This window comes from Oryza brachyantha, chromosome 4, assembly GCF_000231095.2.
Source record: "Oryza brachyantha chromosome 4, ObraRS2, whole genome shotgun sequence".
Taxonomy (NCBI): Eukaryota; Viridiplantae; Streptophyta; class Magnoliopsida; order Poales; family Poaceae; genus Oryza; species Oryza brachyantha.
In genome coordinates, this window is record NC_023166.2 from 11,122,183 (window position 1) to 11,146,480 (window position 24,298).

The 24,298-nt window shown below is 40.2% G+C and overlaps 3 protein-coding genes across 4 annotated transcripts; all 3 read right to left on the reverse strand.

The window, feature by feature from the left end:
- Positions 1–498: 498 nt before the first annotated feature.
- LOC102702557 (protein TIC 40, chloroplastic) lies at positions 499–6,448 on the reverse strand. Its single transcript, XM_006653368.3, has 14 exons — positions 6,041–6,448; positions 5,367–5,481; positions 5,222–5,279; positions 5,119–5,136; positions 3,541–3,793; positions 3,146–3,264; positions 3,007–3,070; positions 2,807–2,885; positions 2,258–2,298; positions 2,120–2,165; positions 1,758–1,855; positions 1,321–1,424; positions 1,201–1,248; positions 499–1,081 (listed from the first exon to the last, which is right to left on the reverse strand). The coding sequence occupies exons 1-14, from the start codon at positions 6,207–6,209 to the stop codon at positions 1,028–1,030; spliced, it is 1,266 nt and encodes a 421-aa protein (XP_006653431.3). The 5' UTR covers positions 6,210–6,448; the 3' UTR covers positions 499–1,027.
- A 1,903-nt stretch (positions 6,449–8,351) lies between these two features.
- Positions 8,352–11,131, reverse strand: LOC102702843 (nuclear speckle splicing regulatory protein 1-like). The gene is made up of 4 exons (XM_006653369.3): positions 10,673–11,131; positions 10,442–10,564; positions 9,766–9,984; positions 8,352–9,225 (listed from the first exon to the last, which is right to left on the reverse strand). Exons 1-4 carry the CDS (start codon positions 10,841–10,843, stop codon positions 8,749–8,751), a joined length of 990 nt encoding a protein of 329 aa, XP_006653432.2. The 5' UTR covers positions 10,844–11,131; the 3' UTR covers positions 8,352–8,748.
- A 3,493-nt stretch (positions 11,132–14,624) lies between these two features.
- LOC102717790 (regulator of nonsense transcripts UPF3) lies at positions 14,625–21,662 on the reverse strand. Of its 2 annotated transcripts, none has more exons than XM_006652253.3 (13): positions 21,078–21,662; positions 20,020–20,126; positions 18,732–18,827; positions 18,518–18,616; positions 18,339–18,418; positions 18,133–18,237; positions 17,425–17,527; positions 16,583–16,680; positions 16,045–16,510; positions 15,896–15,961; positions 15,686–15,804; positions 15,516–15,569; positions 14,625–15,386 (listed from the first exon to the last, which is right to left on the reverse strand). In XM_006652253.3, exons 1-12 carry the CDS (start codon positions 21,236–21,238, stop codon positions 15,531–15,533), a joined length of 1,539 nt encoding a protein of 512 aa, XP_006652316.1. In that variant the 5' UTR covers positions 21,239–21,662; the 3' UTR covers positions 14,625–15,386; positions 15,516–15,530. The 2 variants fall into 2 exon arrangements, with proteins under 2 accessions (XP_006652316.1, XP_015692236.1); XM_015836750.2 differs by having other exon boundaries at positions 15,896–15,964.
- Between the last annotated feature and the right edge of the window lie 2,636 nt (positions 21,663–24,298).

A 24,298-nucleotide genomic window follows, 5' to 3' on the forward strand; every position in this document is an offset into this window, starting at 1 on the left:
ATAAACCCGAGTTTGGTTTAGTAAATACCACGAGAATTTAATAATTTTTTTAATAAAATGGAAAGAAAATCTAAAACAAAAATAATCGTGACATCATGCACTTTCCGTAAACTACCCCGCAATTACGTAGAAAACCACCACATTTATTGTCCCAAGATAACATGATTGAGATAATCACCTCCTACCCGCACAGTTTGACCTAAAAACATGACGATTTTACTTTAAAAAATTTGAATTCAAATTCATGCGATTTTTGTACGATTATCAATGATAATGGTAGAGATGTGTTGACGGTAGGGCTCGAGGCAGACAGGTCGTGGATGCAGGAGGCCGAATTGATCGAGGCGCCGGAAGAGAGGGAGGGTAGGCCGGCTCTCATCATCCATCTTCATACATCGTGAAGCAAACGCTCCAGAAGAACTTGTCTTGGTATGAATCAAAATGTAATGAGCGAGCACACATTTTTTTTTTTTGGAGCCCTTACATACTACCACCCACTAGACTGAAAACTTTGCATTATTGGCGTGATGGCGTCCATGCGCCATGTTATACAGGAGACAAGACAAGCTCCAATCGAACATACATTGTTCTCGAACGTAGCAACTCGTTCACTTGCACTCCAACGCTAGAACAGATATAATACATAGATATTATCAAAATTGAGGTGATATGAACTATCTCTGCAGCTTCACATCCTACCATAAAACTTGTAAACGTCAAAGCACAAGCTACACAGTTGTACGGGGCGGGGGCGCGGTGATGTAAAGAGAAAAAAAAAAACTTAACTTCGCTACGTTGCCTGCTCTGGCTTCAGGCAGGGTCACTACCGAACCAAACACTAGGCGATATGATGATGTACATTGGCAACTCAAAAACCTTGACTGGAAAGCTTACATCTTGTGCGTAATGACAGAACAGATGAACTTCGTTCCCTTGAACCAGCCGATCAACAGATGCCACCGCAGCCAATTAGAAGAGATGATAGGCCAAGACAAATCAAAACTGCAAATCTCACCACATCGATCGACTAGCCATTAATTTGAGGGAAGATCTGTGATATCTTCATAAAAACATCCATGACCTGAAAGCAGCGTAATAAAATTAGAAAGAGAAGCAGGATGCAGCCCCATGTCTTTAAAGAGTAAAATTGCAAACTATGGGATAGATAATAGATGACCTGCTAAAAACTAGAGAACATACCTCTTTGTCATTTTGGTACTTTACAATATTGAGCGGGTTTTGTGAGCACTGTGCCATGATGATTCTTTGTCAGAAGACAACAATTTAATCAGTAATGAATGATTTTGTACAGAAACTTACATCCATGATCGCTGTTTGAATCTTTGGGTTCTGAAATGCAACAGCAACTTCTGGGTTTGCCATTATTTTCGATACCACCTCCTCTGGAGTCATGCCAACTTGTGCTGCACAAACATCACATAGATTCGCAAGTCATATATGATCATTTCAACTGGAATAAATTGTAGAAAATGTGATGGAACAATTTTGAAATAGATGAATTGGCATAAAGAAAATTGGTTCATGGCAATGGTAATTAAATTTAATTGTTTCCACACATGTGCGAAAATCTCTTAGGTGTATTTAGCACAAGAAAACGTCAAAAGGCACAAAATAACATACATGCATAGACTACTTAACCCCCCCCCCCAAAAAAAAAAAGGATAGCTTGAAACTAATTATAATTCCCATATTCCAATCAGAAACTAACTGTAATGTTGAAAAGTTAATTCACTCACCAAACTGCTGCCTGACTTCCGGGCTGCTAAGGTCAAAGTTCTTCAAGTGATCAAGCATCCGGTTATCCCACTGATCAGGAGATCCACCCATGTTGTTTCTGTTAAGAGCAAAGGAAAGCCAGATAAGAATATTTATTTATTTACATCATGCAATACTATTTTGTTAATCTACTCTATACTGCAAGGGACATAGTAGACTGTAGGTAATAGACTAACACAACGCAAGTTGGCATTACCCAGCAAAATACAAGGCATGCTTCTACAGGCTTATACCAGCCCACCACATCATTGTTCAGTAAAATTTAAAAACAGCTTAGCAACAACTGCCTTGGAGGGAAAATGTTCAAGAAATAGTGTATTACAGCATATCCTGTAGTTGTTGGCGGTACATTGGATTCTGCAGCATCCCTGGAACATAAGATTTATGGACATCAGTCCTACCTATATCAGAACATATATCTATGTAAAATTTAAGTATTAAAAAGTAAACAGGAGCATACACTTGAATGAATCAGGGTTCCTCATCTCCTCAGGCAAGTAGCTGCAACATTTGAAGAAATTAATGATCTTCAAATATGAGCTCCAAATTTATCACCATTTCTTACAAGAATTGAAATTTTAAACAATTTGTTATTTTAAGTTATGAAATTCCATGCAGAATTAGCGTCGTTATACTGATGTGGCATGCTATTATTGTGCAAGACTGCCCGATAGTAAAATTCGGGAAATTATTTTTCTCACCAAACCAAATGAGCCACTTTTTTTAATAATCATTTCAGTTCTCTTGAAGGTGTCAGGTATAAAACAACATCAGTAAAAGGTGTATAACCCTATCATATTTTCTATAGAAAGCTTTAAGGTTGTCATAACACATTACTAAACTACTACTATTACTCCCCCTGGTCATAACTATTAGAATTCTGACAATCACTCTTATATCAGAACAAGTGTATGATATTATGGTCGGTCTTAAAAGTATGATAAACATCATATATATTTTTACCAGAGGGAGCACATAAAATTCTGACTTAGATTGATCCCAAACTTACGGGTAAACCATCTTCTGCACAGCTGGATCTTCCATCATTTTCTCAATTGTATCAACGGATAACATAGGCCCTGAATTACCTATATACATGATCAGTTTACAACATTTATCAACAGCATATAACTAACCATCCTTCAAAGAAACACAAAATAAAATCCTAAAAAATATAAAGAATAAACATATGCAAATGATAATACTTACTAGATTCGGTTGTCCCACTAGCAGAATCTTCATTCATCTTAAAAGCAGTTCCATTTGTTGGAGCCTATAAAAATCATAAAAATGATTAATAGGTGAATTGTAGAGGAGGCCTGCTACCAAGCTTCTTCATGCAACTTACTTTTTGCTCAGTAGCCTCCACAGTTTCTCTCTCTTTACTCTCACTTTTTACATCCACTGTCTCCAATGAAGATTGAAGTTCCTTTTGCTGCAACTCTTCAGGAGAAACATCAACAAAGGCTGCATACATTTTGTTAAAATAGACAAAATGAGAAATCATGTCAACATATGAAGAACATATAAGATTAAGCATTGGTGGCAGACAACTAGTATCATGTTCTCACTCAATGGTGGTGTGCTTTTATTAACACTATGTTACAATAGGAACCACAAAGAAATAGAGTGGCATAAAACCAACACAAGAACCACTAAAGGTGTGTACTGAGCATGTTATTGACACACAAATCACATGCTTTGGTATATAGATAAAAAATATCAGAGATGAACAGCCAATACCAAATTTCTTCTTTGGCTTTTCAGCCACATCAGCCTCTTCTGAAGTTCCAGTTGATTCCACTTTAGTTGCTGAAACATCAACTGTTGCAGCCTGAGGAGAGGTATCTTTCCTTGGTTGTGAGTAAGGGTAACTGCTTGGAGCTGTGGGAGCTGCCTGTGGAGGCATGGCAAATGGGAAAGGCGAGTTTGAGCCAAAAGTGTTTGGCGGTGCCTGGGTCATCATTGACTTGAATGCTTGTTGCATTGCATATTTCTGTATCAGAATTAGCAATATCACAACATTAGCAAGCAAGTTACAGCCATGTCCAGAGAAATATACTATTTGAATTTCCAATAATACAACTATTGTAAGCTACAGTAAAAGACCAAAGGGATAAGAAGACCAAACCTACAACGATAACATTGTATTTATTAAATCAATGCAACAATCGGATACATCATAATATCCTTCCAAGAAAAGAAGTGGTGGAACAGTGGTAATCCTTTAGTACTTAAAAGAGTTGGTGGCAGTTATGAATAATGATGCTGTATCATCCTCAGTTCGGATCATTTATGGATGACATTATGCTTACATGCATGTTATTGGTAGGTTATTTTTGTAAAATAATGCATTTTATGTACATGCGAATATTTAGTTGTCTGATGAGGTAATGTGATCAAATCTACATGCAGACTTTACATTAGAGGCCAAATCAAATCTACATGCAGATTCTATGTGCTTTGATGCTTTAGATCAGCAGCAAGTCACAGGGATAGGTCGCCACTGGTGGTGAGAGAGATGGCGTGTCTTCAGTCAATTTCAGTCAAAGTTGATGGCAGAAACAAGAAAAGAGATGGGAGTGCTAAAAACAGGAACAGAAGAAACTTTCGGTAATACTAAAGTGAATATGTAACTTTAGGTGCTATAAAACCAAAAATATCAACTTTTGATGCTTTAGAACCAATTTTGCCTTTTAAAAAGGCAGATCTTACTGAGTAAAACATTTTTTTTGACATTCGTCGCAATGCATGGACATTATGATACTGTATCAGTATTAACAAACTAGAAATAACGTGATACTCCCTCTGTCCACAAATATAAGGGATCTCATATACTTTTCGAGAGATTAAGAAGGGAAAAGAACATGATGCCCCTGACTAAATGAGGGGTGATGGAAGGGTGGCTGGGGGTAAAATGGGAAGAAAATTGAATGAGAGATGATTGATGCACAAGTAATACTCCAAAATCCCTTGTATTTGTGGATAAAGTGTGCCCCAAAATCCCTTATATTTGTGGACGGAGGGAGTGCAAAATAAAATAACTGTTTGACAAACTACAATAGTACAATACACTACCACAGAACCACCACCGTTGCTAGAAAATGTCATGCTTTGCTTTAAACTTTAAGAACTAGAAAGAAATCACAGGAAGGTAAGTAGGTTTCGTTCATTGCAAAAAAGAAACTCAGTAAAATACCTCCATTGCTAATGTACTAGTATGCAGAGGAGCCCATGGGTTGTTTTGAGGATCGGATATGCAATTGATTGGGGATACATACCATTTGAAGATGTAGAAACAGAGAAAAGCTGTAAGCTCACCTTTACCATGGAAGAGACCTGGTATAACAGCCAAACACCAAGTATTTAGTTACAGACATAAGAATAATTAGTCAAAAAGCATAACAGGTAATTGTATTCACACCATAGAAAATGCTGCAGACAATGCTACACCAACTCCAATCCAGAAAACAGGCGAACCGCTGCAAAAAGAATTTATATGTCATTATGCGTTATAGATTTAGATTTAAGAAACATTGTCTCTAGACAAAACAGAGAAACTGCCGTACATGTATGATGATGGGGGTGGCATGGGAGGCAAGGCACCAGTTCCAGTTGAGATATTCTCACTGTTGGTTGAAGATGACATGCTTGCAAAGCCATTAGTCTTCAATCCCTCAAAACCTGTTGTAACAACTAAAAGATCAGATTAACGAACACCCTGCTGCTTTACATCAAATTCATGTGTTTGAAGGGCAAAATAGGGGAAATCATAAGCTAACTAGCATTCTCTACTCGTTATCCATTACTACAAATACTCATCAACTGCCACACTACTAATACTGATGGATAAGCTGGCTATCACCAAACTCATCAACTGCCACCACACTACAAAAATACTACAGACGGAGTACTTCATTGCAGATGCATGACATAAAATCAGCAAAATTCGCAGGGTAATGCACGCGATTCCACGAACGAAGCGTATGGCACAGAGATCGATCCAGCTATAATACAGAGTCGAATAAAATTCCAAGCAATCTCACCACACACACACACACACACAAAACAAGCTTGGACACTTGGAAGCGAGTCAATACTCAATACGCGAGCTCTCGGCGCGCACACCTACTCAAGTCAGTCAAGAGCGCATCCGGGCCGCATCTAACAAACACACCCTAAACGGAGGAGAGCACCGAGCAAACACGGAAGCGCCCAAAAGCACCCCTCCCCCCTCTCTCACCGTTCCGGGACCCGCGGGCCGCGGCCGCGGAGACGACGAGCTTCGACCTCCCGGCTCCCCTCCGCCCGACGGCCGGCGCCGGTGGCGGGAGACGGCGTGGGGCGCGGGCGGAGAGGAGAGGCAGGCGCGGAGAGGCGGAGCACGAGGAGGCGAGGACAAGGCTCTCCATGCCGCCGCCGATGCGCTCTGCTCTCGCGGTCGCGGTCGGCGGCGCTAGGGTTTTGGGTGCAGCGCGCGCGCGTGACGGACGCCGACCGTATCGACGAGGAGGAGACCTCAGGGGGGGCTCAGGGTAGTGGAGGCTGCTAGGTTTTACCCCCGCGCCGCGCGGTGAGAAGGCGATAGGGCGGAAGGCGATGCAACCGAAGTCCTCGCCGTCCGCTGCGTGGGGCTTAGCATCTATCGCTATCAAACCGTTCACAGGGGATTGTTCATGGCGTCCGCGAGTCTAATTAGCTCACGAAAATTATTAACATACGATTAAATTTATTAAAAATAAATTAATCTGAATTTGTATAAAAACATCGAAGGTATAAAATACGAAGGTATAACTAAAATATTTTTTATTAATGTAAAATACATCGAAGGTATAAAAGTTGTTGATTTATAGATAGATGGTAGATGGCAGTGTATTTATTTTGAAACAAAGTTTAAGCTTTAGAAATTGTTTTATTTAAAACGAATGGATAATGCGGGCAAGACCATTTAACCACTAAATAAAATGACATTTAGCTACTCAGAAAAAGATGTCGTGATTCGAATGTAAATCTCCCAAAGTGTAGGTTTAGGGCTTTAGGCTATGTTTCTAAATGAGATATCGTGGTGCAGACTCCATGGTTAAATTATTAGACTGCATTAGAACAACAGCTCATTTATCCCATCCTCTATTCTGAAAATAGAGGATGAAGCCTACAAATTGAGCTCTAACAGAATGACTATCTTATCATCTATTTTTAGATGTCATCCATATTAGAAGAGAGAATATTCATATTTGAATGATATCTCTCTATCCTCTAAAGAAATATAGAGGATGTCATATATGGATGATCTAGTGGAGTACAAAGTGATATGAAAGATGAAACTAATTTAGATGATCATCCAAATGAATATATAGATGACCAAATTTAGATGAGCTGTTGAGAATGCTCTTAGGGAGATCCCTAAGGATAAATAGGAAAACTAATTCCCATTTTATATGAGCATATTTCCTAAAACGCTAAACAAAGTGTTGTTTCTAAATAAATCTAGTTATTTCAAAATCATATCAATTTATTTTCAATTTGTAATTAATACTTAATTTATCATTCACTAATAAGATATATTGTTTTGAGTGGTCTTTTTCTTCTTTTCTCAATCTCTAATTCACCCTTAGAGCGGCACGATTTTTTTTGTCAGGAAAATAAGCGTAAGCTCAAGACTTATATTTTTCCTTTGAGAAATACAATGCAATTTCTTCCTTTATCGCTCTAGTTTCTCTCTCGATCTCAAGCAAATTCCTTCAAAATTCCTGTTAACCATCCAAAAGGAACCGATCTATAATTTATGTGTTTTAGAATTTTATAAGATTATACATGGTGTGATTTTATATTCCTGCATTTTTCATATTTCTATGCTTTTAAAATCATGTGTTCCAAAGGAGCCGAGATGCAAATTCAAGCCATGTTTGAAAATGTGATGATGTGATGCTAATTCATATTGGTATAATCTTTCTCTGTTTCAAAACACAACACAACGTTGTGATGCTCATTCATATTGGTATAATTTTCTCAAGAATTTCGAACGATCAGAAAAAGCATAAGGCGTGATCATGAACTTTATCTTTTGACTTTTGCTTATGCTTATAACATAATTTAAATTTTCAACCTTCAGTTTATTTTTCAGTATTATCTTTTAATCACTAAAAATACTTATATAATATTTTTATTTATAAATTATTTTTTGTTATAAATATATCAATTGACCTTTTCTCTTAAATAACCAATGACCCCCTCTTTTGCTCCAGTAAGTCGAATACAGAGCTTTGATGCCTTCTTTTAACTGATAACTTTGATATTTTCAAATACTACATCCGTCACATAGTAACCGTAGTTAAAAGATACTACATTGGGTTAGAATTATTTAATGTTTTGGATAGTAAAAATGACTTGTACCTAGTAGTCTTAGGCTGTCGGAAGCGACAAATAATAGTGAGCAGAGGGAGTACTTTGAATTTGTGAGCGCAGAGGAACAAAGGCATGGGAAAAAAAATGCCATCGCCGAGGTTGCAGAAGTCAGAACAAGATAAAATAAATACACTATTTACCATGGACCGGAATGTAACTAGTACTGAAAAATGTCATTGCGGAGGTTGCATAAGTCAGAACAAGATAAAAGTAATCCCATTTACCATGGACCGCAATGTAACTAGTACAAATTTGTGCCATAACAGAAATCATATTGCATTCACTCATTTTAGTTACAAAAGTACAACGGTATACATCAATGAGCACAAACGCAACCATCATTTCACATTGCCAAGTTATTTCCCAACTTCCAGCAGCACAAATGCTCAACAAAGCAGAATGGGACATTCTAATGTTGAATGGTTGAATGCACATCTTGATCAGGTAAGGTAGAGGCGTAGAGCATCATGCATATCAAACCAAAGGGTATGCTGGAAAGGCTGGAACAGTAAAACCCTCTATAGCTTGGTGAGCATTTCTGCCTCTTCATATCTGCTGCGCTTTCGCTCTCTTCCGCGCCAGAGCTCTTTCTCTGGCAGCAGCAAGTGCATCAGCATTTCTCTTATAGTGTTCATCTGTGATCTGTGCTGGTTGAGAATTCTGTGGGGACTCAGTCTGAGGAGCTGGTTGAGTGTTTTGTGGTGTCTGTGTCTGAGAAGCATCCAAGGAAACATCTGCACTTTGCTCGGTAGATCTAGCAGCAGCTGAATCCCTTGATTGAGTTGCAGCAGGTTCTTCCACAGTTCTACTTTCATTGGCCATCTCTGTTCCTGCACTGGAGTCCCTTTTGCGCTTAGGAGAGCGATCAGATGCTTCAGCACCGACCTTGCTAATTTTAACTTGTTCTTTATTGTCCACCTTTTCAGGTTTAGCATGTTTTGTATTGTCATGTGTCTGTGCACCGAAAGCAACATTGTTCTGAAGTCCAAAGTAAAAATCGCTCAAGTCTTTCTTCTTAGTAACCTGCACAAAAATAGACAGAGGAAACATAATCACTTAGCAGAAGAACTGATGGTTCTGAACTATTAGTGGTATTTTTCTTTCAAATAACCAAATTTGAGAAAAACGATAGTATGGCATTAACTTTGTGATCAACAAGACAAATTAAAGATTCCTGAAAGGCTGCTTGTGTAAGAAGCAGCCAGAAGTTAGTACTTTGAATAACCAGCAAAAGGTAAAGTGAAGACAGTCCTAAAATCATATAAAAAGGGTACAACTGTGCATAGCAATATAACATAAAATAAGAAAAAATACCATTTTTCTCTCATAATCTTCTTGTAAAGACAGATTGAGCATGCAGCATACTGGTGTGAATGTGAACTCAAACTAAAGAATTACTCTCTAAACATTACGTCAATTCAGATTATATCAAGTTTCATGCATAATTTTGCAATGACCAACCTTACAAAAGACACAAGAAGCAAAGTAGAAACAACTGATGGAGATAAGAATGCACATAAACAAGAGACAGCATATCATGAAAAACAAATGAGAAAAGCTTACATCTTCCTTTTCTTCTTGAAGCTGGCGCTGCTTCTCTTCCTCCAGCCATTTCCGCTCCTCCTCCAGTTTCTTCCGGTAGGCAGATGTAACAAATTTATCCTTGTCACCATACAGGTGATCTTCCTTACTCCTTTCTTTTTGAAGCTTCCTCTCATAAATTATGTCCTGCTCTCGTTTACGCTGTTCGGCTTTCTCCTTAAGTGCAGCAATGTATTTTGACTGCAAAAGAAGCATATAGCATCCAAACAATAAGTAGCCATTCGTGTAATACACACCCTCTGCATTCTTATCCATCGATGTTTTGGGTGCTAGTGCACATTGCACATTTGGGAGAACCAATTCCTTGTACAAATAGCAAATCACAATCTTGCACTATTAACCGTCAACCATTAAGGTAAATTTCAGTTGGCACTTGAGTATGCTTCAATCCATCTAGAAAAAAAATTAACAGACGACTCACTATGCTCAAATAACTACTGCTGCTTTTTCCACCATTAAAGAACACAATATCCATGAGCTCTAGTTGCCTCACATCAAATATTAAACCAGTACCAAGTTGGAAGTAATACGATCCTTTCGATAAAATTAAGATTCTTATACTCTTTAGCTCATCCTGGCGAGCATACACAAAGCACAAAAGGGAAGTAATTCACGGTAGCACAGGACGGAGAATCACCTCACGAACGACCCTGTCCTGCATCTTGGGGCGGGCGGCCTTCTCCTTCATTTCGTCATAAACCTCGTCATAAGCGAACACCGAGGGATCCTCTTCCATGGCCTTCTTCTGCTGCTCTTCCACCTTCGCATGCCAAGCAAAACCCCACAAGGCAAGTCAATCTACTCGTGACCCGTACCAAGCCAGCGAGGGGAGGGGAAGATGGCGGGGGATTCGAGCTAGGCTACCTACCTTCTTCTGGGCTCGCTTCTTGTAGGACTGGCGGAGGATGTCGGCCTCCACGTCGTCGTCGTCGCCGTCATCGGCGAAGGCCGGCAGCGGGCGGGCCGGCGGCGGCGGGGGCCCCCGCGACGACGAGGACGCCCCCGGCTTCGTGCGGAGCTGCAGCCCGTACCTCTGCATCGCGGCGTTCCGCGTCTGAGTGCCGGGATTCGACTCGGAGCAAACCCTAGGGTCGGGGGGGGGGGGGGGGGGGGGGGGGGCAAGGGGAGGAGCTGAGGCGGCCTGACGCGGAGAAAACCCTAGGGGCTCGGCAAGGGGAAGCGGCGGTGATGAGACCGGAAGCAGCGGGTGAATCCGGGGCTGATAGAGCCGGCGAACGATGGCGACGGAGCGGCCGGACGGCGGGCGGCGGCGACCAGCAGGATCACGAGAAAGACGAGTAATTAAGCGAAATCCACGTATCGTAGTTTTTCCTTTTTTTTTTGAGAGCACACAGATCGTAGTTTAGGTTAGATTCAGCGATGCCAAATCCAGCCCGACCCACGAGTAGGATTGCAATTTGCAAACTCCGATTTCTAAGCCCAATACCTGAACTGGGCCTCTTACGGTTTCCACACGGCATCCCATTGGTACGGGACAAATTAATAGGATCATTTAATACTTTCTTTAATATGGTCGATCGGGACGATGGCGATGGTGGTGTTGCTTAAAGCGATGCATGCATGCATGAGGGACAGCTTCATCACGTGCTGCGCGTTCTATGACGCGCTGGCGGATGAGACGGCGAGGCTGAACGCCGCGTCCAACACCGCCGCCGCCGTCCACGTTCACCACGCGGCACGACCGCCGTGACGCCATGTGCGACGCCACGGCACGCACCGTCCAAAGCTGCCCATGGAAGTTGACGTTCGAAGCGGGGCCATATGGTACTGCCTGCGTTACAGCAACGCCTTGCAGTTGATGTGACATGCCACAGCGTACCGATCAAAGAACCATACAGTATCGCCTGGTAACATGTGATGCATGTATTTTTTTTAGCTTTCTTTGTTACACGACGCTATGATACTAGATGATACCAAGTGGTTTTATCTGGTACTTGGTATCATCTGGTATCATACGTGAGGCGTATTTGAGCGCGGAGATGGGAGGTGTGCGGCACATGGCAACGAGAGTGCGACGACGGCGGAGGCGGGCGCCGCCTGATACCATGTGATACCTGCATCTTTTTTAGTTTCTCTTGTCACGCGACACTATGATACCAGATGATACCAAGTGGTATTATAGCAGATGATATCACTGGTATCATACTAGTGGTATCATACGTGAGGTGTATCTGAGTGTGGAGGCGGAAGGCGTGCGGCACACGGCGGCGAGAGTGCGACGATGGCGGAGGCGAGCTGACGTGGGGCGGAGGCGGGCGGACGTGGGCGCATAGCGATGCGGAGGCCGACGATGCGCGGACGTGGGCGACATGCATCTAAGCCCTATGCCGTTTTATTTAAAGTATCCCATCCGACGGAATGTCGTGCTCTAGGCTCTCTTTTTTTTCCCACAAACCGCGGGGATGTTTGGTTAAGAGATAAGGTCATTTTGCCTCCCTTGAGTTAGCTTGTTTTCCATTCCTCAACATAAAATCAGATATAAATATTTTTTAATCTTAAAACCAGTGCAAATAAAGTACCAATGTAGTTTTAAGTCTGAATTTTTCTTATATAACGATGACGTAGCTAGTTTGACTTGGTCATTATGTCAGACACTCACACGACGAGAGATACATCATTAGAGATAAAATTAAAAGATTAAAAATAAAATATTCTCTCCTGTCTCGCTGGTGTACAGTATGCTATTCTTTTTTCCTCCACACATCATTGCAAGAAAGCGGCAACTGCAATCCCAGTGGTAGCAGCAACATGTCAAACATTGCTCCCAGCCTACTACGACTACCCGTGCCCAATGCAATGTGCATAACACCTCGGAACGTGTCATCCTGGAGGCGCGGCCGGTCACTGACCCGCGCGCCCTGCCAGCCTTCTCCGGCTCCACCTCCGCGACTCCTTCGTCGTCAACGTGCGTGTGTGGGTGCAGCTGTGCAGGGCACGATGGGGTCGTTGCTACTCGTCGTTGCTACTCGACGACACCGGCGCGATGCAGAGCGAGAGGAATGACCCTCTGAAGAGGGTAGACGCTTGGGTTCGACGTGGTGGAGAGAGGAGGAAGAACAACATGACGGCTAGGATAGGAGAGAGAAGATGAAGGGAGATAGAGGAGGGAAACAATATGGCATGGTTAAGGTGTGGTGTGGAAACACTCAACCAAACACCATCTAAGAGTATCTCCAAAAGAATGATCATTTAGTTCTCCAAGCTAAAATTTATCTTTGTAAGAAAATACGATTTGCTATCTGGATGGCAAAAGATAGCCGGTCCTCTCCACTTGCCAATACAGTGGTCCCACCACTGCCTCTCTCCCCCGCTCATCCCGTCGCACACCCTCCTAAGTCTACACCTGTTGCACCTCCCTCATGGTCACATCCGTGGCGCTAATTACCAACATTCCCCATAGCATTGCTAGTCGAGGTCGAGGCTAGCCAGCCATGCACTTGCACCCTCATAGAGCTCACTTAGTAAAAGCAATGGAAAGTTGTCTCGAGCTTCGCCTCCTCATTGTTGAGTTCCATTAGCAAGACGTCGAGTGTCATTGTCGGGGTGCCTAAAATTCAACTTCCTTCCTCGTCTCTATAGTTGTCTAGATTCAAGAGCATCGCCACCACCGTTTGCCTCTCCACCGTCGATGGCGACCTCTGAGCCAGTCTCTCAGTGGTGAGATGATGATGAGTATGGTCTAGGTAGATAATATGGTGTGGAGAAGAAAATCTAGGAGGGAAAAGAAAGAAAATTCATTTAGTGGTTAACATATAAGACTTGTTTGTTCAATTGGAGAGTCTAGAGAGATGTTATAGCAAAAGACAAATTTTACTCTATTTTTAGCAAACTACTTATATACTGCCTCCATTCTATAATATAAGACATAACCACTTTTTTCTTTATCCCATAATATAAGGTGTGCATTCAAGTATGCATTAATTAGCACATTTTTCATCATCAAAATATCCTATCATATTACATGCATGCATACAAGGTAATCTAAACGAAAAGATAGTCATAACTCTTTTCTTGGTCTTTGGGTTAGTGGTGGTTGTGCCTTTTATTATAGAATGGAGGGAGTACTAACTCCGTTCCATATTATAAGACTATTTTAATTTGTCTAGATACATCTATATAATAATGTATATATTTTTTATATTTGTTTAGATTTATTAGCACATACATAAATCTAGACAAGACGAAAAAATCTTATAAGGTAGAACAGATGAAATAGATATCTGGAGAGACCTTGAAGATGCTATAAACTTAGATAAATGTGGTATGGCTAATAAATTACTAGTCACAAATGTAACAAGGTCAGGTCAATTTAGAGAGTCTGATATGTGATATCTAAGGCCAAGAAAGTATGGCACAAGACATGTGATGTGAAACAAACACACGCCTAATAAATTATGACATAACTAAAGTATAGCACGATAAAGTAAGACAAATGAACTAAACAACTACATGCTAGGGAGCAATTTCTTCAGTTGTCTGTCAAAATGCGGAAAAATTAACTATCTGCCACTTTTTATGTATGAGTGGCAACAACAGATTTGCTACTCTCCTCTCACAAACACTTATGCATCGGTTTAAACAGTTGTTGCAAAGAGTGGCAAAAATTTAAAAACCGTTCGGCTGAATATTCAAGCGCATTTGATTTTAATTTGCATGCTTATGAACTATAAATAGTTGCGCAAAAATAAAATATTTTCCTCGCAAAAAGAGCTGTTATTTTTTAATTAGGAGACAAAGAACACAGTGAATTAATCAGTCGACAATAATCGTTTCATAAAGCGAGCAAGTGTTTCATAAAGCGAGAACTTGCTCAAGATTGAAACAGCAAGCACCTTTGATGCTGTACATCATATCATTCTTAACACTAACCCCCATAATTTAATTATCTGGTAAACATAACAGACAGACACACCATCAACCTCCACATGTCAAAACAATACCACATTCGATTACTCAAGGGGGTATAAAAACCAAAATGAGATGCAACCTTGCACTCTAGGGTAACTTCTGTTGGTGACCACGATTGCAGAAGCCTAAACACAGTGGATTCTCTTAATCTATCAACTAATTCACTTTTATTTAGCAAACCAGGCAGTCTGATAACTTTTTATCTCTTTGTAGTTACATGGCATCGCTAACCTGCGAACAGTAGCCAGAACCAGACCTCTTTTTCCTCTAGAGATATGTACATCCATCTCTGATTAGTTGAGGCCGTGTATATTCTCCAGGGGTCTCAGAAATATGTGGCCACTGTCATGAGGGTAATGATGCCAGCCTAATTTCCGTCCATTGCTCCAGAATAGCAACCTTGGGCCCAAATCAAATCTCACCCAAAGCAATCGAGAGCTACCTAAAGGTGGGTTATGTTAATTCACTATTGCTGTGAATCAAATCATATAAGCTCCCTTTTTCAGCTATAGTTGAGATTTCGATTGACAAATCTGAGATTGCACTTCTTGGAAGCATATGATCAGGGGGCATTTTGTTAAGATAATTCACAGGATCAAGCTGCCAAATCCAGAACTTCTCCACAACATGCAATATCTGTTTTTGATGAGTATCTGCAAATAACCTGATAAATTAGTGTGTATTTAGCGATATACTACTTTCTATTAACCTTTTCTTTTGCGCATGCATTTGTTAACCAAACACCAAAACAAAAAAATTGTAGCAGAGGTATAATAGTTTACCATCATTGGAAAAGATCACGTCGCCGAGCTTGATTTTTGAACCCACACTTGCCTCTGCATATAACATTTATATTATAAAATTTTAGTGAATGACAATCGCTTCACACAAATCTTAGGCCCTGGAAATGTCAACCAGAATAAAAATATATATTCTAAATTTCTAATCACACCTCATGAGCACCATAGTTGGCAGAGCCTCTCTTTGAAGGTTTTCCATCAGATGTGCTAGCAGAAATTTCCATCTCCTTCAGACCACGTGGAGGACCACGGCGGTTAGCGTGTTTATGTCCTGAGTAGAAGATGGACAAACATTAAAAATACTACATGCAACAATCTAGCGAACTGTCTGCAGCATGTCATGGTCACTCTAAGAAACATACCATTTTCTACAGGGCCTCCACGAATACCACCATGACCCCTTGGGTCTATTTTTCTCTCTCCATGGCCTGCTTTACATAATCAAGTCAAATAATTTAATACAATAAGCACTGAAATTAATTATAAAAAATCGTTTCAAAGAGACTCATACCATCTGCATGCTGACTGAAATTTTCTCCAGACAGTTGCTGCATTGCTGAGAATTCAGATGGTGAATGTGTGCCACCAGATACAGACTTGTCATAGCGACGAGGGGCCCATACACCACGATCAGGCCTATCTCTATTTCTAGCATGTCTTTCAGTCTTCTCACTGATGGGTCCAGAGCCATGGAGATGACTGTGTTTGTCATCCAAATGACCTTTCTCAGCATTCTCAACTAGTTGATCTTTAACAGTGGAGCGTGGGTTTGGAATCCGTGGTGGCCGCTTCTCAGCAGTAATTATGTGACCTTCCTGATCATGTTGAGACATAACCACATGTCGCCCTTCCTTGTTTGAGAGTATAGTCTTAATAATTCTGCCACTGCCCTCAAGCCGCGGGTCTTGCCTAGAACTAGGTAGTGCAGCATTTTTCATAGGGGTCCCTGACTGCTGCTGAGTTGTGACATCAGATGTCTGGCAAAAACAACATAGTCAATACGTTTACCAACAAAATGTTCAGAATATTTGTTGAACTTATACACTTACATTAGAATCAACCCTTGCTCTTCCTTTCAAAAGCACAATTTTCTCTTTTTTGTTCTCAGCAACTTGAGCAGATCCAGAAATTCCACCGATTGTAGCATCTACAGAAAATAGCAATATTAACATCCGAAAAGAAACTCATAATGTCAAATGGACAAAAAGTGGAGAAATAGAATACACTACCAACACATACATTGGAAGGATAGAATTAACAGAACAAGACAAGAATCATACACTTTCCTTTCTTCGAAAGGTAACTGAGCAATAGAACTCCATGCAAAAGACAAAATGAAATCCATTTTATATTAGATAGGACAATTGATGTTACAGTAGCAAAGGTAGATGTCATGCCACTCTACAAGGTAGGCAATTGCCATATTGGACGGCAAGGATAGCCATACAAACCTCCACTGGTCTCCACAGACCACGTTGGCTATTAAGCCAAACAAGGAAGCCCAAATCTAAATTTGTCTATATTTATGGTGCTTCTAGTATTACAGTGTTTTTAGTTTTCTTATGGAACAACTAAGATCTAACATATTTTACTTAAAGTTATAAACATTTTCTACAACTAACTAGATTTTACAGTGCACAAAAACAAGGCCAACTTGACCCTGGCTCAGTTCTTACAGTACTGAATTGATCAGTGCCACCCCCTACAACCTAACTAAGCTGCCTCATCTATATTAGTTGATACAACCTTTTATCAGCACATTTAGGCATGGATAGGTCATAGGTCAAGCAGAGAGCAGACACTTAGTTATAATCAATGAAATAAAGGACATGTTGATAACAACAGTTACAACAAACTTTCAGCAATAATCAATTTCTTGAATCAGCACCACCTGAAGTTCCAGAAGTATTTTTTTCCCTCTGTGCATGCTCGTCTTTCTTTGGCACTAAGATGTAAGTTGGCTTCTCCTTGGCATTGTCTCGTAAAACATATTGCTGAGGATCACAGTAAAAAAACAAAATCAATAAATTCTCATAACCCCAGGACATAATTTTCTTGTGCAGAACAGTGCGAACATGCCTTGTTCCCTAGATTTTGCAGGAATTATGAGACAGTGAAGACACCAAGATTGCAAATTAATACTTTTTATAACAAATTCAGCATGGAACTCAAAATAACCAAACTGAGACACAATGCATTGTTTTTTAATATGGTACCATAAAGACTTGCATAGTTTGAAATAAAATAGGCAAAAACTCAATCACCATAACCCAAATGTAAAATAATCTTGTGCTAGGAAAAATATATAACATATAGGAGCACACAATTCACAAACAACAGCAGAAATAGACACGCATAATGGCGACATAACAATAATCATAAGGATCAATATGCACAATTTTGTTTGAACAAAAACCATGACATTGGATGATAGTACAGACAACTAACTGAATTAGGCAAATACCCCAATGAGAAATCATGGGAAGGGTATTTTAATTTTGTGAAATCAAAGAACAGACTAACAGAATACATAAAACAATCAAGTCACACCTATTGTGACCATCAAAAATAGTCTCATGTTTTCAAGCAAGAAATTTACCGTCGAAGCGGAGGTCCTGCGCTTCTCAGAACCCCTTTTAGAAGGACTAGGACTGCTAGTAACAGCACCTGCAACTTTTCTACTGAGTCTACTACTTCCAGATCTCTGTAACATGTGACAATAGCCGCAATACTAGTTAGTTGATGCTTAAGTTGATAAAATAAATAATATACATCAACAATTACAATTTAAATGAATATGTATACCTGAGCCATACTCTTAGCCGCCCTTTGCTGGCGAACATAGACCATAAGAGGTGTCACAACAGGTGGTTCCTTTCCCGCAGCTGCAATAGTACCCAAGTAATGATAGACCCTTATTTATGCTTGCCATCTTGGAAAGGCATATTTAAAAAATAAATTGATATTATAAAAAAATAGTTTACCTGCCCTTTCAGCTTCTTTCCTTTCCAGCTGAATTTCAGCACTTGGCAAATGCTCAGCAGGCTTTGAAATTGACTCAAGAAACTCCAAGTATTCCGGATCTGGTTATACAATCCCAACAAAAATGTCAGTTTAAGTTTGAAGTGGTGATAAATATGAAATTGTCACATATAGGATGGAGAACCAGATCAAATGATTGTCTTGGGAGACTTGGACCTTTCATTATAGTTCCTTGACGAGCATCCTTCTTTGAATTCAACTTGGGAACCTGTTGCGATGGTGCATATTCCACAAGAGCTTTAAATTGAGCACCTGACAGGGAACAACAGGCCACATGCATGACAAAACAAAAATTCTAGACCAAAATTAAATTTGCAAGCATGTGTGCTCAACTGTCGAAGGAAAACACCACAAATTAATTACATTAAAATATTAACTTTTGATTAACATTACATATATCACATAATAATAAGTTGTGCTTACTTGCAACCATCAAAAGTCAACCTGAACTCTTTTTAACTTGAATACCAAAAATTAAAAAAATACCTTAACATAATGCCAATTATAATACCATGCTGAAAATGGGCATATGAAATTTTTGCGTTGCTATGAAGTGAAATAGAACAACAGTAGGGAATAAATGATACCCTATTAGTAAAAATAGGTTGGTATTTGCAGAATGGTCTCCACAATGTAACTTAGGTTATCAATTTCTAGTCTGATATATTTGTAGAACCTAAGAAAACTCATAGTATCATCATATTACTTTATAATAATAGTACATCACAGAAATCTCCTAGATTATTTCCACACAGCGAATCTATTTATACGTAAGTATGTTGGTAAATACTTAGGTAGCTAGAATGGACATTCAACTGTGACAAAGGAGACGGCAGTTTACGAATGGAACAAGTGGACAGCATACAAAAGGAAAACAGATGGAAAATTCAAATACCTAGAGAAATTGAGGCTAAAACTGCTAGTGAGACTTCTGAATCTCTAATAACACCAACTATGGTAAAAAAAATGCCATACCTTTTCTCTTTTTTTGGGGGGGGGGGGAGGGGGGCTGTTATGCCTTTTCAATAAATTATTTCTATACTATTGGAATTTACAATCTTACTGTTGGATTGCTGTTCACCAATTAAAAAGGGAATCGGTAGACATAAAAAGGAAAAATAAAAGACGCAAAGGGCCTAGTAGTTAGTCCCAAAATCCTATTAGACACTGTCTATATCCAATCAAAAGGCTATGTGAATGTTCAAGAATTACAATTTCATTTTGATTTGCTATGTTGTATGTTAACATGGTTTGTGCAAAGATCCACACTGTAAATAATGCTAAACCTATAGCACAAAGGGTGATTCCCCATTGAACTCATACATCTAGTTTTGATAGTGACAATGTTGACATAGTCAGAATATAAGTTCTGCGTGCTGAATATAAATTGGCATGGCAGTTAGTTCAGCAAAATAAATGTTGGAACATAAACGTAGAAAGTTACCCTTTTCATTCACAAACACATGACCGCTGAAGACCTCAGCAAACTCAACAACATCTTCTGGGCTCTTGAAGTTAAGGTAGAGTCGAGAATATCTGTGATTCTTTTGGCTGGACAAGCAACATGTTGTCAGCAAATTTAGAATAAAAATGAAGTTGAGAACATCACTGTCATTTAGCTTCCACAGCAATGAGTTACTATTGTAAATATAACAATTGAACCAGTAGCTACATCTGAATGGCCAGGACACTTTGCTAATCACTTGGCACAAAATTAGGCTCAACGCTGCCAAGTAGTTTGCAGTGTCCATGTTTTCTTATAGGAAATTTTCTTTATAACTAGCATATATTAAGACAATCCAGCATAGAAATGGACAAACAGAACCAAACCTCTTAACTCCAGTAGCTCAAATGGCAACATAAGATAAACAAAAGGACAGAAAACATATTGACCTCACTTCAACCCAATATAGCTACCATTAGAAGCACATTTAATTCACTTATAGCTAAAATAATGCAACATAAGTAAGAAGGTTGGCACTATCTCCGAGCAATAATTTGACAACAGCTAATATAAAATTACATAAGAATAAACTAAAATGAAGGTTTTTTTTTTAAAAAAAGGAAGTAGCTACAATTTGAAGTACGCAATCCACTATGCTTCTAGATCACAGCAAGTGGACAACATGTAAATAGCCACAAACAATGAGAATTACAAACTTAAAACTCAGTTACTATTTGATCACACCAACCTATTTTGGTTGCTAGGCATAACCAGATAGATGCCCAGATGCACTGGATAGGACAACAGTCCAAACTATATCCCTCGATTGCATATTTACTATTTAGAATGCTAATTGCTGGTCAAACCTACACGGTTAAAACTAGCCAATAAAATCTACAAATAAAATTGCGAGCTGTGGCACCTCCCGGCTTCACTGTACACAATTCACACGCTAAACAGCTTTGAACCCATACCTAGCTCCCGACCAAACGTGCGCCCGACCCGCAGCGCACCCGCACGACACACACGATGGAGCCGGTGAGAAGAATCGCGCTTACCTGGCATTGCCGGGGCGGAAGCACGACCAGTCGTACCGCCCAGCGAAGCGCGCGTCGACCTGGTCCACGACGGCCTGCGGCGCGATCGCCGGCGGCAGCCTCCTGAGCACCACCTTGGTCCGGTGCGCCGGGTCCTTCACGTGCGCCCGCGCCGCCGCCATCTCCTCCAATCCTCCCCCCACCCCACCCACACCCTCCCGCCCTAGCCGGCCGAGCAGGCAGGAGGGCCCGTCCGTCCCCCCACCCACCACCACACCGCACTCCGCCGCAAACCCTAGGGGGGCGTGGCTCACCTCACATCGGCGCGCGCCGCCGAGATCTGGAGGAGGAGGGGGTTAGGGTTTGGGGGCGGGGGCGCGGCACGGGTCGTGGAACGATGGGATTCCTCGTCGTCTCCACTCCTCTCTCTCTCTCTCTCTCTCTCTCTCCCCCTCTCGCTTTCGTCTTCCGCTTCCCCCCTCGCCGCCGTCGTCGTCGCCGCTGGGGTTTGGTTTGGGTTTGGGGGTGGGAAGGGAATTTGGCAACTGTCGGAGATTGGGGGAAGGAAGAGGAGAGAGCGAGGTGGGGGAGGGGGGAGGAAGTCAGATTGGAAGAGGAAAGGAAAGGGCAAAAAAAAGAGAAAAAAGAACGGGAGGAAGTTAATAAAAAGAGGGGATATTAATTAATTTGGAGATAAACGGGATTGTTAGTAGGAAAAGCGAGTCGAAAACCGGGGCGGCGACGGTGCGTCACGGAGGAGGTTTCCCGTGACGGGTTTTCTTCGGCTGTCGAATTAAAGATTGTGCGCCAGCTACGGTGTTGGGCATATTCGGGACTTTGGGCCGTGGGCGTATCTAATTTAAGCCCAGATTTGTCCAAACTAAGGAAAAATGTCTATAGTATTTCCCTTGACTTGGGTTAGTATAATCGTGGAACATTTGCAAGAGAACGACTAAATTTTGACACTTTAAATCTAAATTTAGTCATTTTTGTTAGGTTTGTTAACTTCAAATTTGACATGCACTCCAACAGACACTCCATCCTTACTCTCCAAATTTGGCAAGGGGGAGAATAATTGCGTGGGACCCACGGATAGCAATCTTATTATCTTACTGGTAGGAGAATGACTCGCTAGATTAGTCATTGAAGAGTCATCTTTATCCATTCAAATGGTATGACAAGTTAAATAGATAGTCTCTTGAAGAATAATTTTTACATAAAATTGCCAAACTTTAGTATGGTAAGTGAGATAAGCTATCTCTTGAAGATGCTCTTACGTCGTTACGACCACAAAACCAAGTATAACATCTCCCTTAACTATAAAGAAAGTCCTAATTTATCTTCTTCAGTGAATTCCATGGTAGATTTATCCTATATGTTGTGTTAACTGGTCAACCCTTATTGAGTCATCAGATATGTAGCGACAAATGGTATTGATGTAATAGTAAGTCAGTAAGTAACCGTCAGTGTTATAGGTACGACATACCGATAATACTATATTGGCATATATGTAGGAATTCATGTATCCCGTACAGGAATTTTCATACTTCAAATTGATTATGGCTAAATGGGGCATGATCTTACTTAGATAGGTAAGTGATATGATTTCAAAGTAATATTTGGCAAGATGATACCCGTGTCCTACCAATAAAAGGAAGGTATAGATTGACCTCCTAGGCAAGGAGGGCGTAATCCACAGGAGATATGAAAGTCAGATGATCCCATGTATAATCCCTTGACTTTAACAACATTTATGTTAGGATAGTCTAGTCAGCAATGAGTTCTCATATTGTACTTTTGTAATATCTTACTAGTTTCATATTTTGTTAGCACATATCTTTTGTATTTTAAGTGGTTTAGGGTCAATAAGCTTTGGTTGCTAGCGGTAGACCGTAGATTCGCCCCTTAAGGAGACAGTGCTCCCATGCGTAGAGCAAAATTACAACTTACGTGTGGGTTGTCATGATTGGGCCGAACTGGGATTGCGACATGCATGCTTAGTTATTGACACGAACATACTCCAATGAAAATTTAAAGTGCTACAAGTGCTATTTTTTAGTTTATTATTACAAAAGTAAAAGTATTGTTTTTTTCGTCTCAAAATATAACATGCAGATAACTATGTTTTCCGACGGTAAATCACCGAGAATAGCTAGTTTGTTTCATCTTCGATCGTCCGAACGGTACTCATTGGCAGCCTGCTTGATAATTCAGACAAAAGCTTGTCACGCCACTCCATTTCCCATCTTCTCTAATGTTCGGATATATTAAGCAATGACTCATCATCAAGCCCATGGTGCTCTTCCTGTTTGTATTTGAATTGTACCAGATTCAAGGCGGGGTGGGCTTCCCGAGTGATGTTCCGTCCAATTCCATTCAAGAGACAAATACCTGGAAACTGTTGTCACATACACATAGGTCCTAAGAGCATCTTAACGGTTTATCTAAATTTGGTCATCCATATTTTCATTTGGATGATCATCTAAAACAGTCACGTCCTTCATATCTCTTTGTACTTCATCAGATCATTCATATATGATATCCTCTATATCTCTTTGGAGAATGGAGAGAGATTATCAAAATATGAAGGTTCTCTCCTAATATGGATGATATCCAAAAAATAAATGATAGGATGACCGTTCTATTAAAGCTCAATTTATAATTTTCATCCTCTATTTTCAGGATGGATGATGGGATAGATGAGCTCTTGGGGATGCTTTACCCGTTTAGTTCTCAAAAACTTTTGGGAGATAATCACATCGGCACGTATGATTACACATTTGAAGTACTAAACATAGTCTAATTACAAAATAAATTTTAGATTCTGCTTGAAAACCGCAATACAAATCTTTTGAGTAATTAGTTTTAATGTTGGTTACTGTAGTACTTATGACTAATCATGTACTAATTAGGCTCAAAAGATTTCATCTCACGATTTCTCCCATAAATGTATAATTAGTTTTAATGTTCATCTATATTTAATGCTTCATTTAGATGTCCAAAAATTCGATGCGATATTTTTGGAAAAAAGTTTTTGGGAACTAAACGGGGCGTACGATTACACATTTGAAGTATTAAACGTAGTCTAATTACAAAACAAATTTCAAATTCCGCCTAGAAACCGCAAGACGAATCTTTTGAGTAGTTAGTTTTAATATTGGTACTGTAGCACTTATGACTAATCATGTACTAACTAGGCTCAAAAGATTCGTCTCGCTATTTCTCCCGTAACTGTATAATTA

What these genes read in the sequence shown, in the direction of transcription:
- LOC102702557 (XM_006653368.3), bottom strand. Translation starts at nt 6,209, where the DNA reads ATGGAGAGCCTTGTCCTCGCCTCCTCGTGCTCCGCCTCTCCGCGCCTG. An exon ending in GAACCCTGATTCATTCAAGT is followed by an intron (nt 2,166 to 2,257) that starts GTATGCTCCTGT and finishes CTTATGTTCCAG; the next exon opens with GGATGCTGCAGAATCCAATG. An exon ending in AGTACCAAAATGACAAAGAG is followed by an intron (nt 1,082 to 1,200) that starts GTATGTTCTCTA and finishes CGCTGCTTTCAG; the next exon opens with GTCATGGATGTTTTTATGAA.
- LOC102702843 (XM_006653369.3), bottom strand. Translation starts at nt 10,843, where the DNA reads ATGCAGAGGTACGGGCTGCAGCTCCGCACGAAGCCGGGGGCGTCCTCG. An exon ending in AGAAGCGAGCCCAGAAGAAG is followed by an intron (nt 10,565 to 10,672) that starts GTAGGTAGCCTA and finishes TGGCATGCGAAG; the next exon opens with GTGGAAGAGCAGCAGAAGAA. An exon ending in AGGACAGGGTCGTTCGTGAG is followed by an intron (nt 9,985 to 10,441) that starts GTGATTCTCCGT and finishes CTTCTTTTGCAG; the next exon opens with TCAAAATACATTGCTGCACT.
- LOC102717790 (XM_015836750.2), bottom strand. Translation starts at nt 21,238, where the DNA reads ATGGCGGCGGCGCGGGCGCACGTGAAGGACCCGGCGCACCGGACCAAG. An exon ending in CGGCTAAGAGTATGGCTCAG is followed by an intron (nt 18,238 to 18,338) that starts GTATACATATTC and finishes CACATGTTACAG; the next exon opens with AGATCTGGAAGTAGTAGACT. An exon ending in CCAACTATGGTGCTCATGAG is followed by an intron (nt 15,570 to 15,685) that starts GTGTGATTAGAA and finishes TGTTATATGCAG; the next exon opens with AGGCAAGTGTGGGTTCAAAA.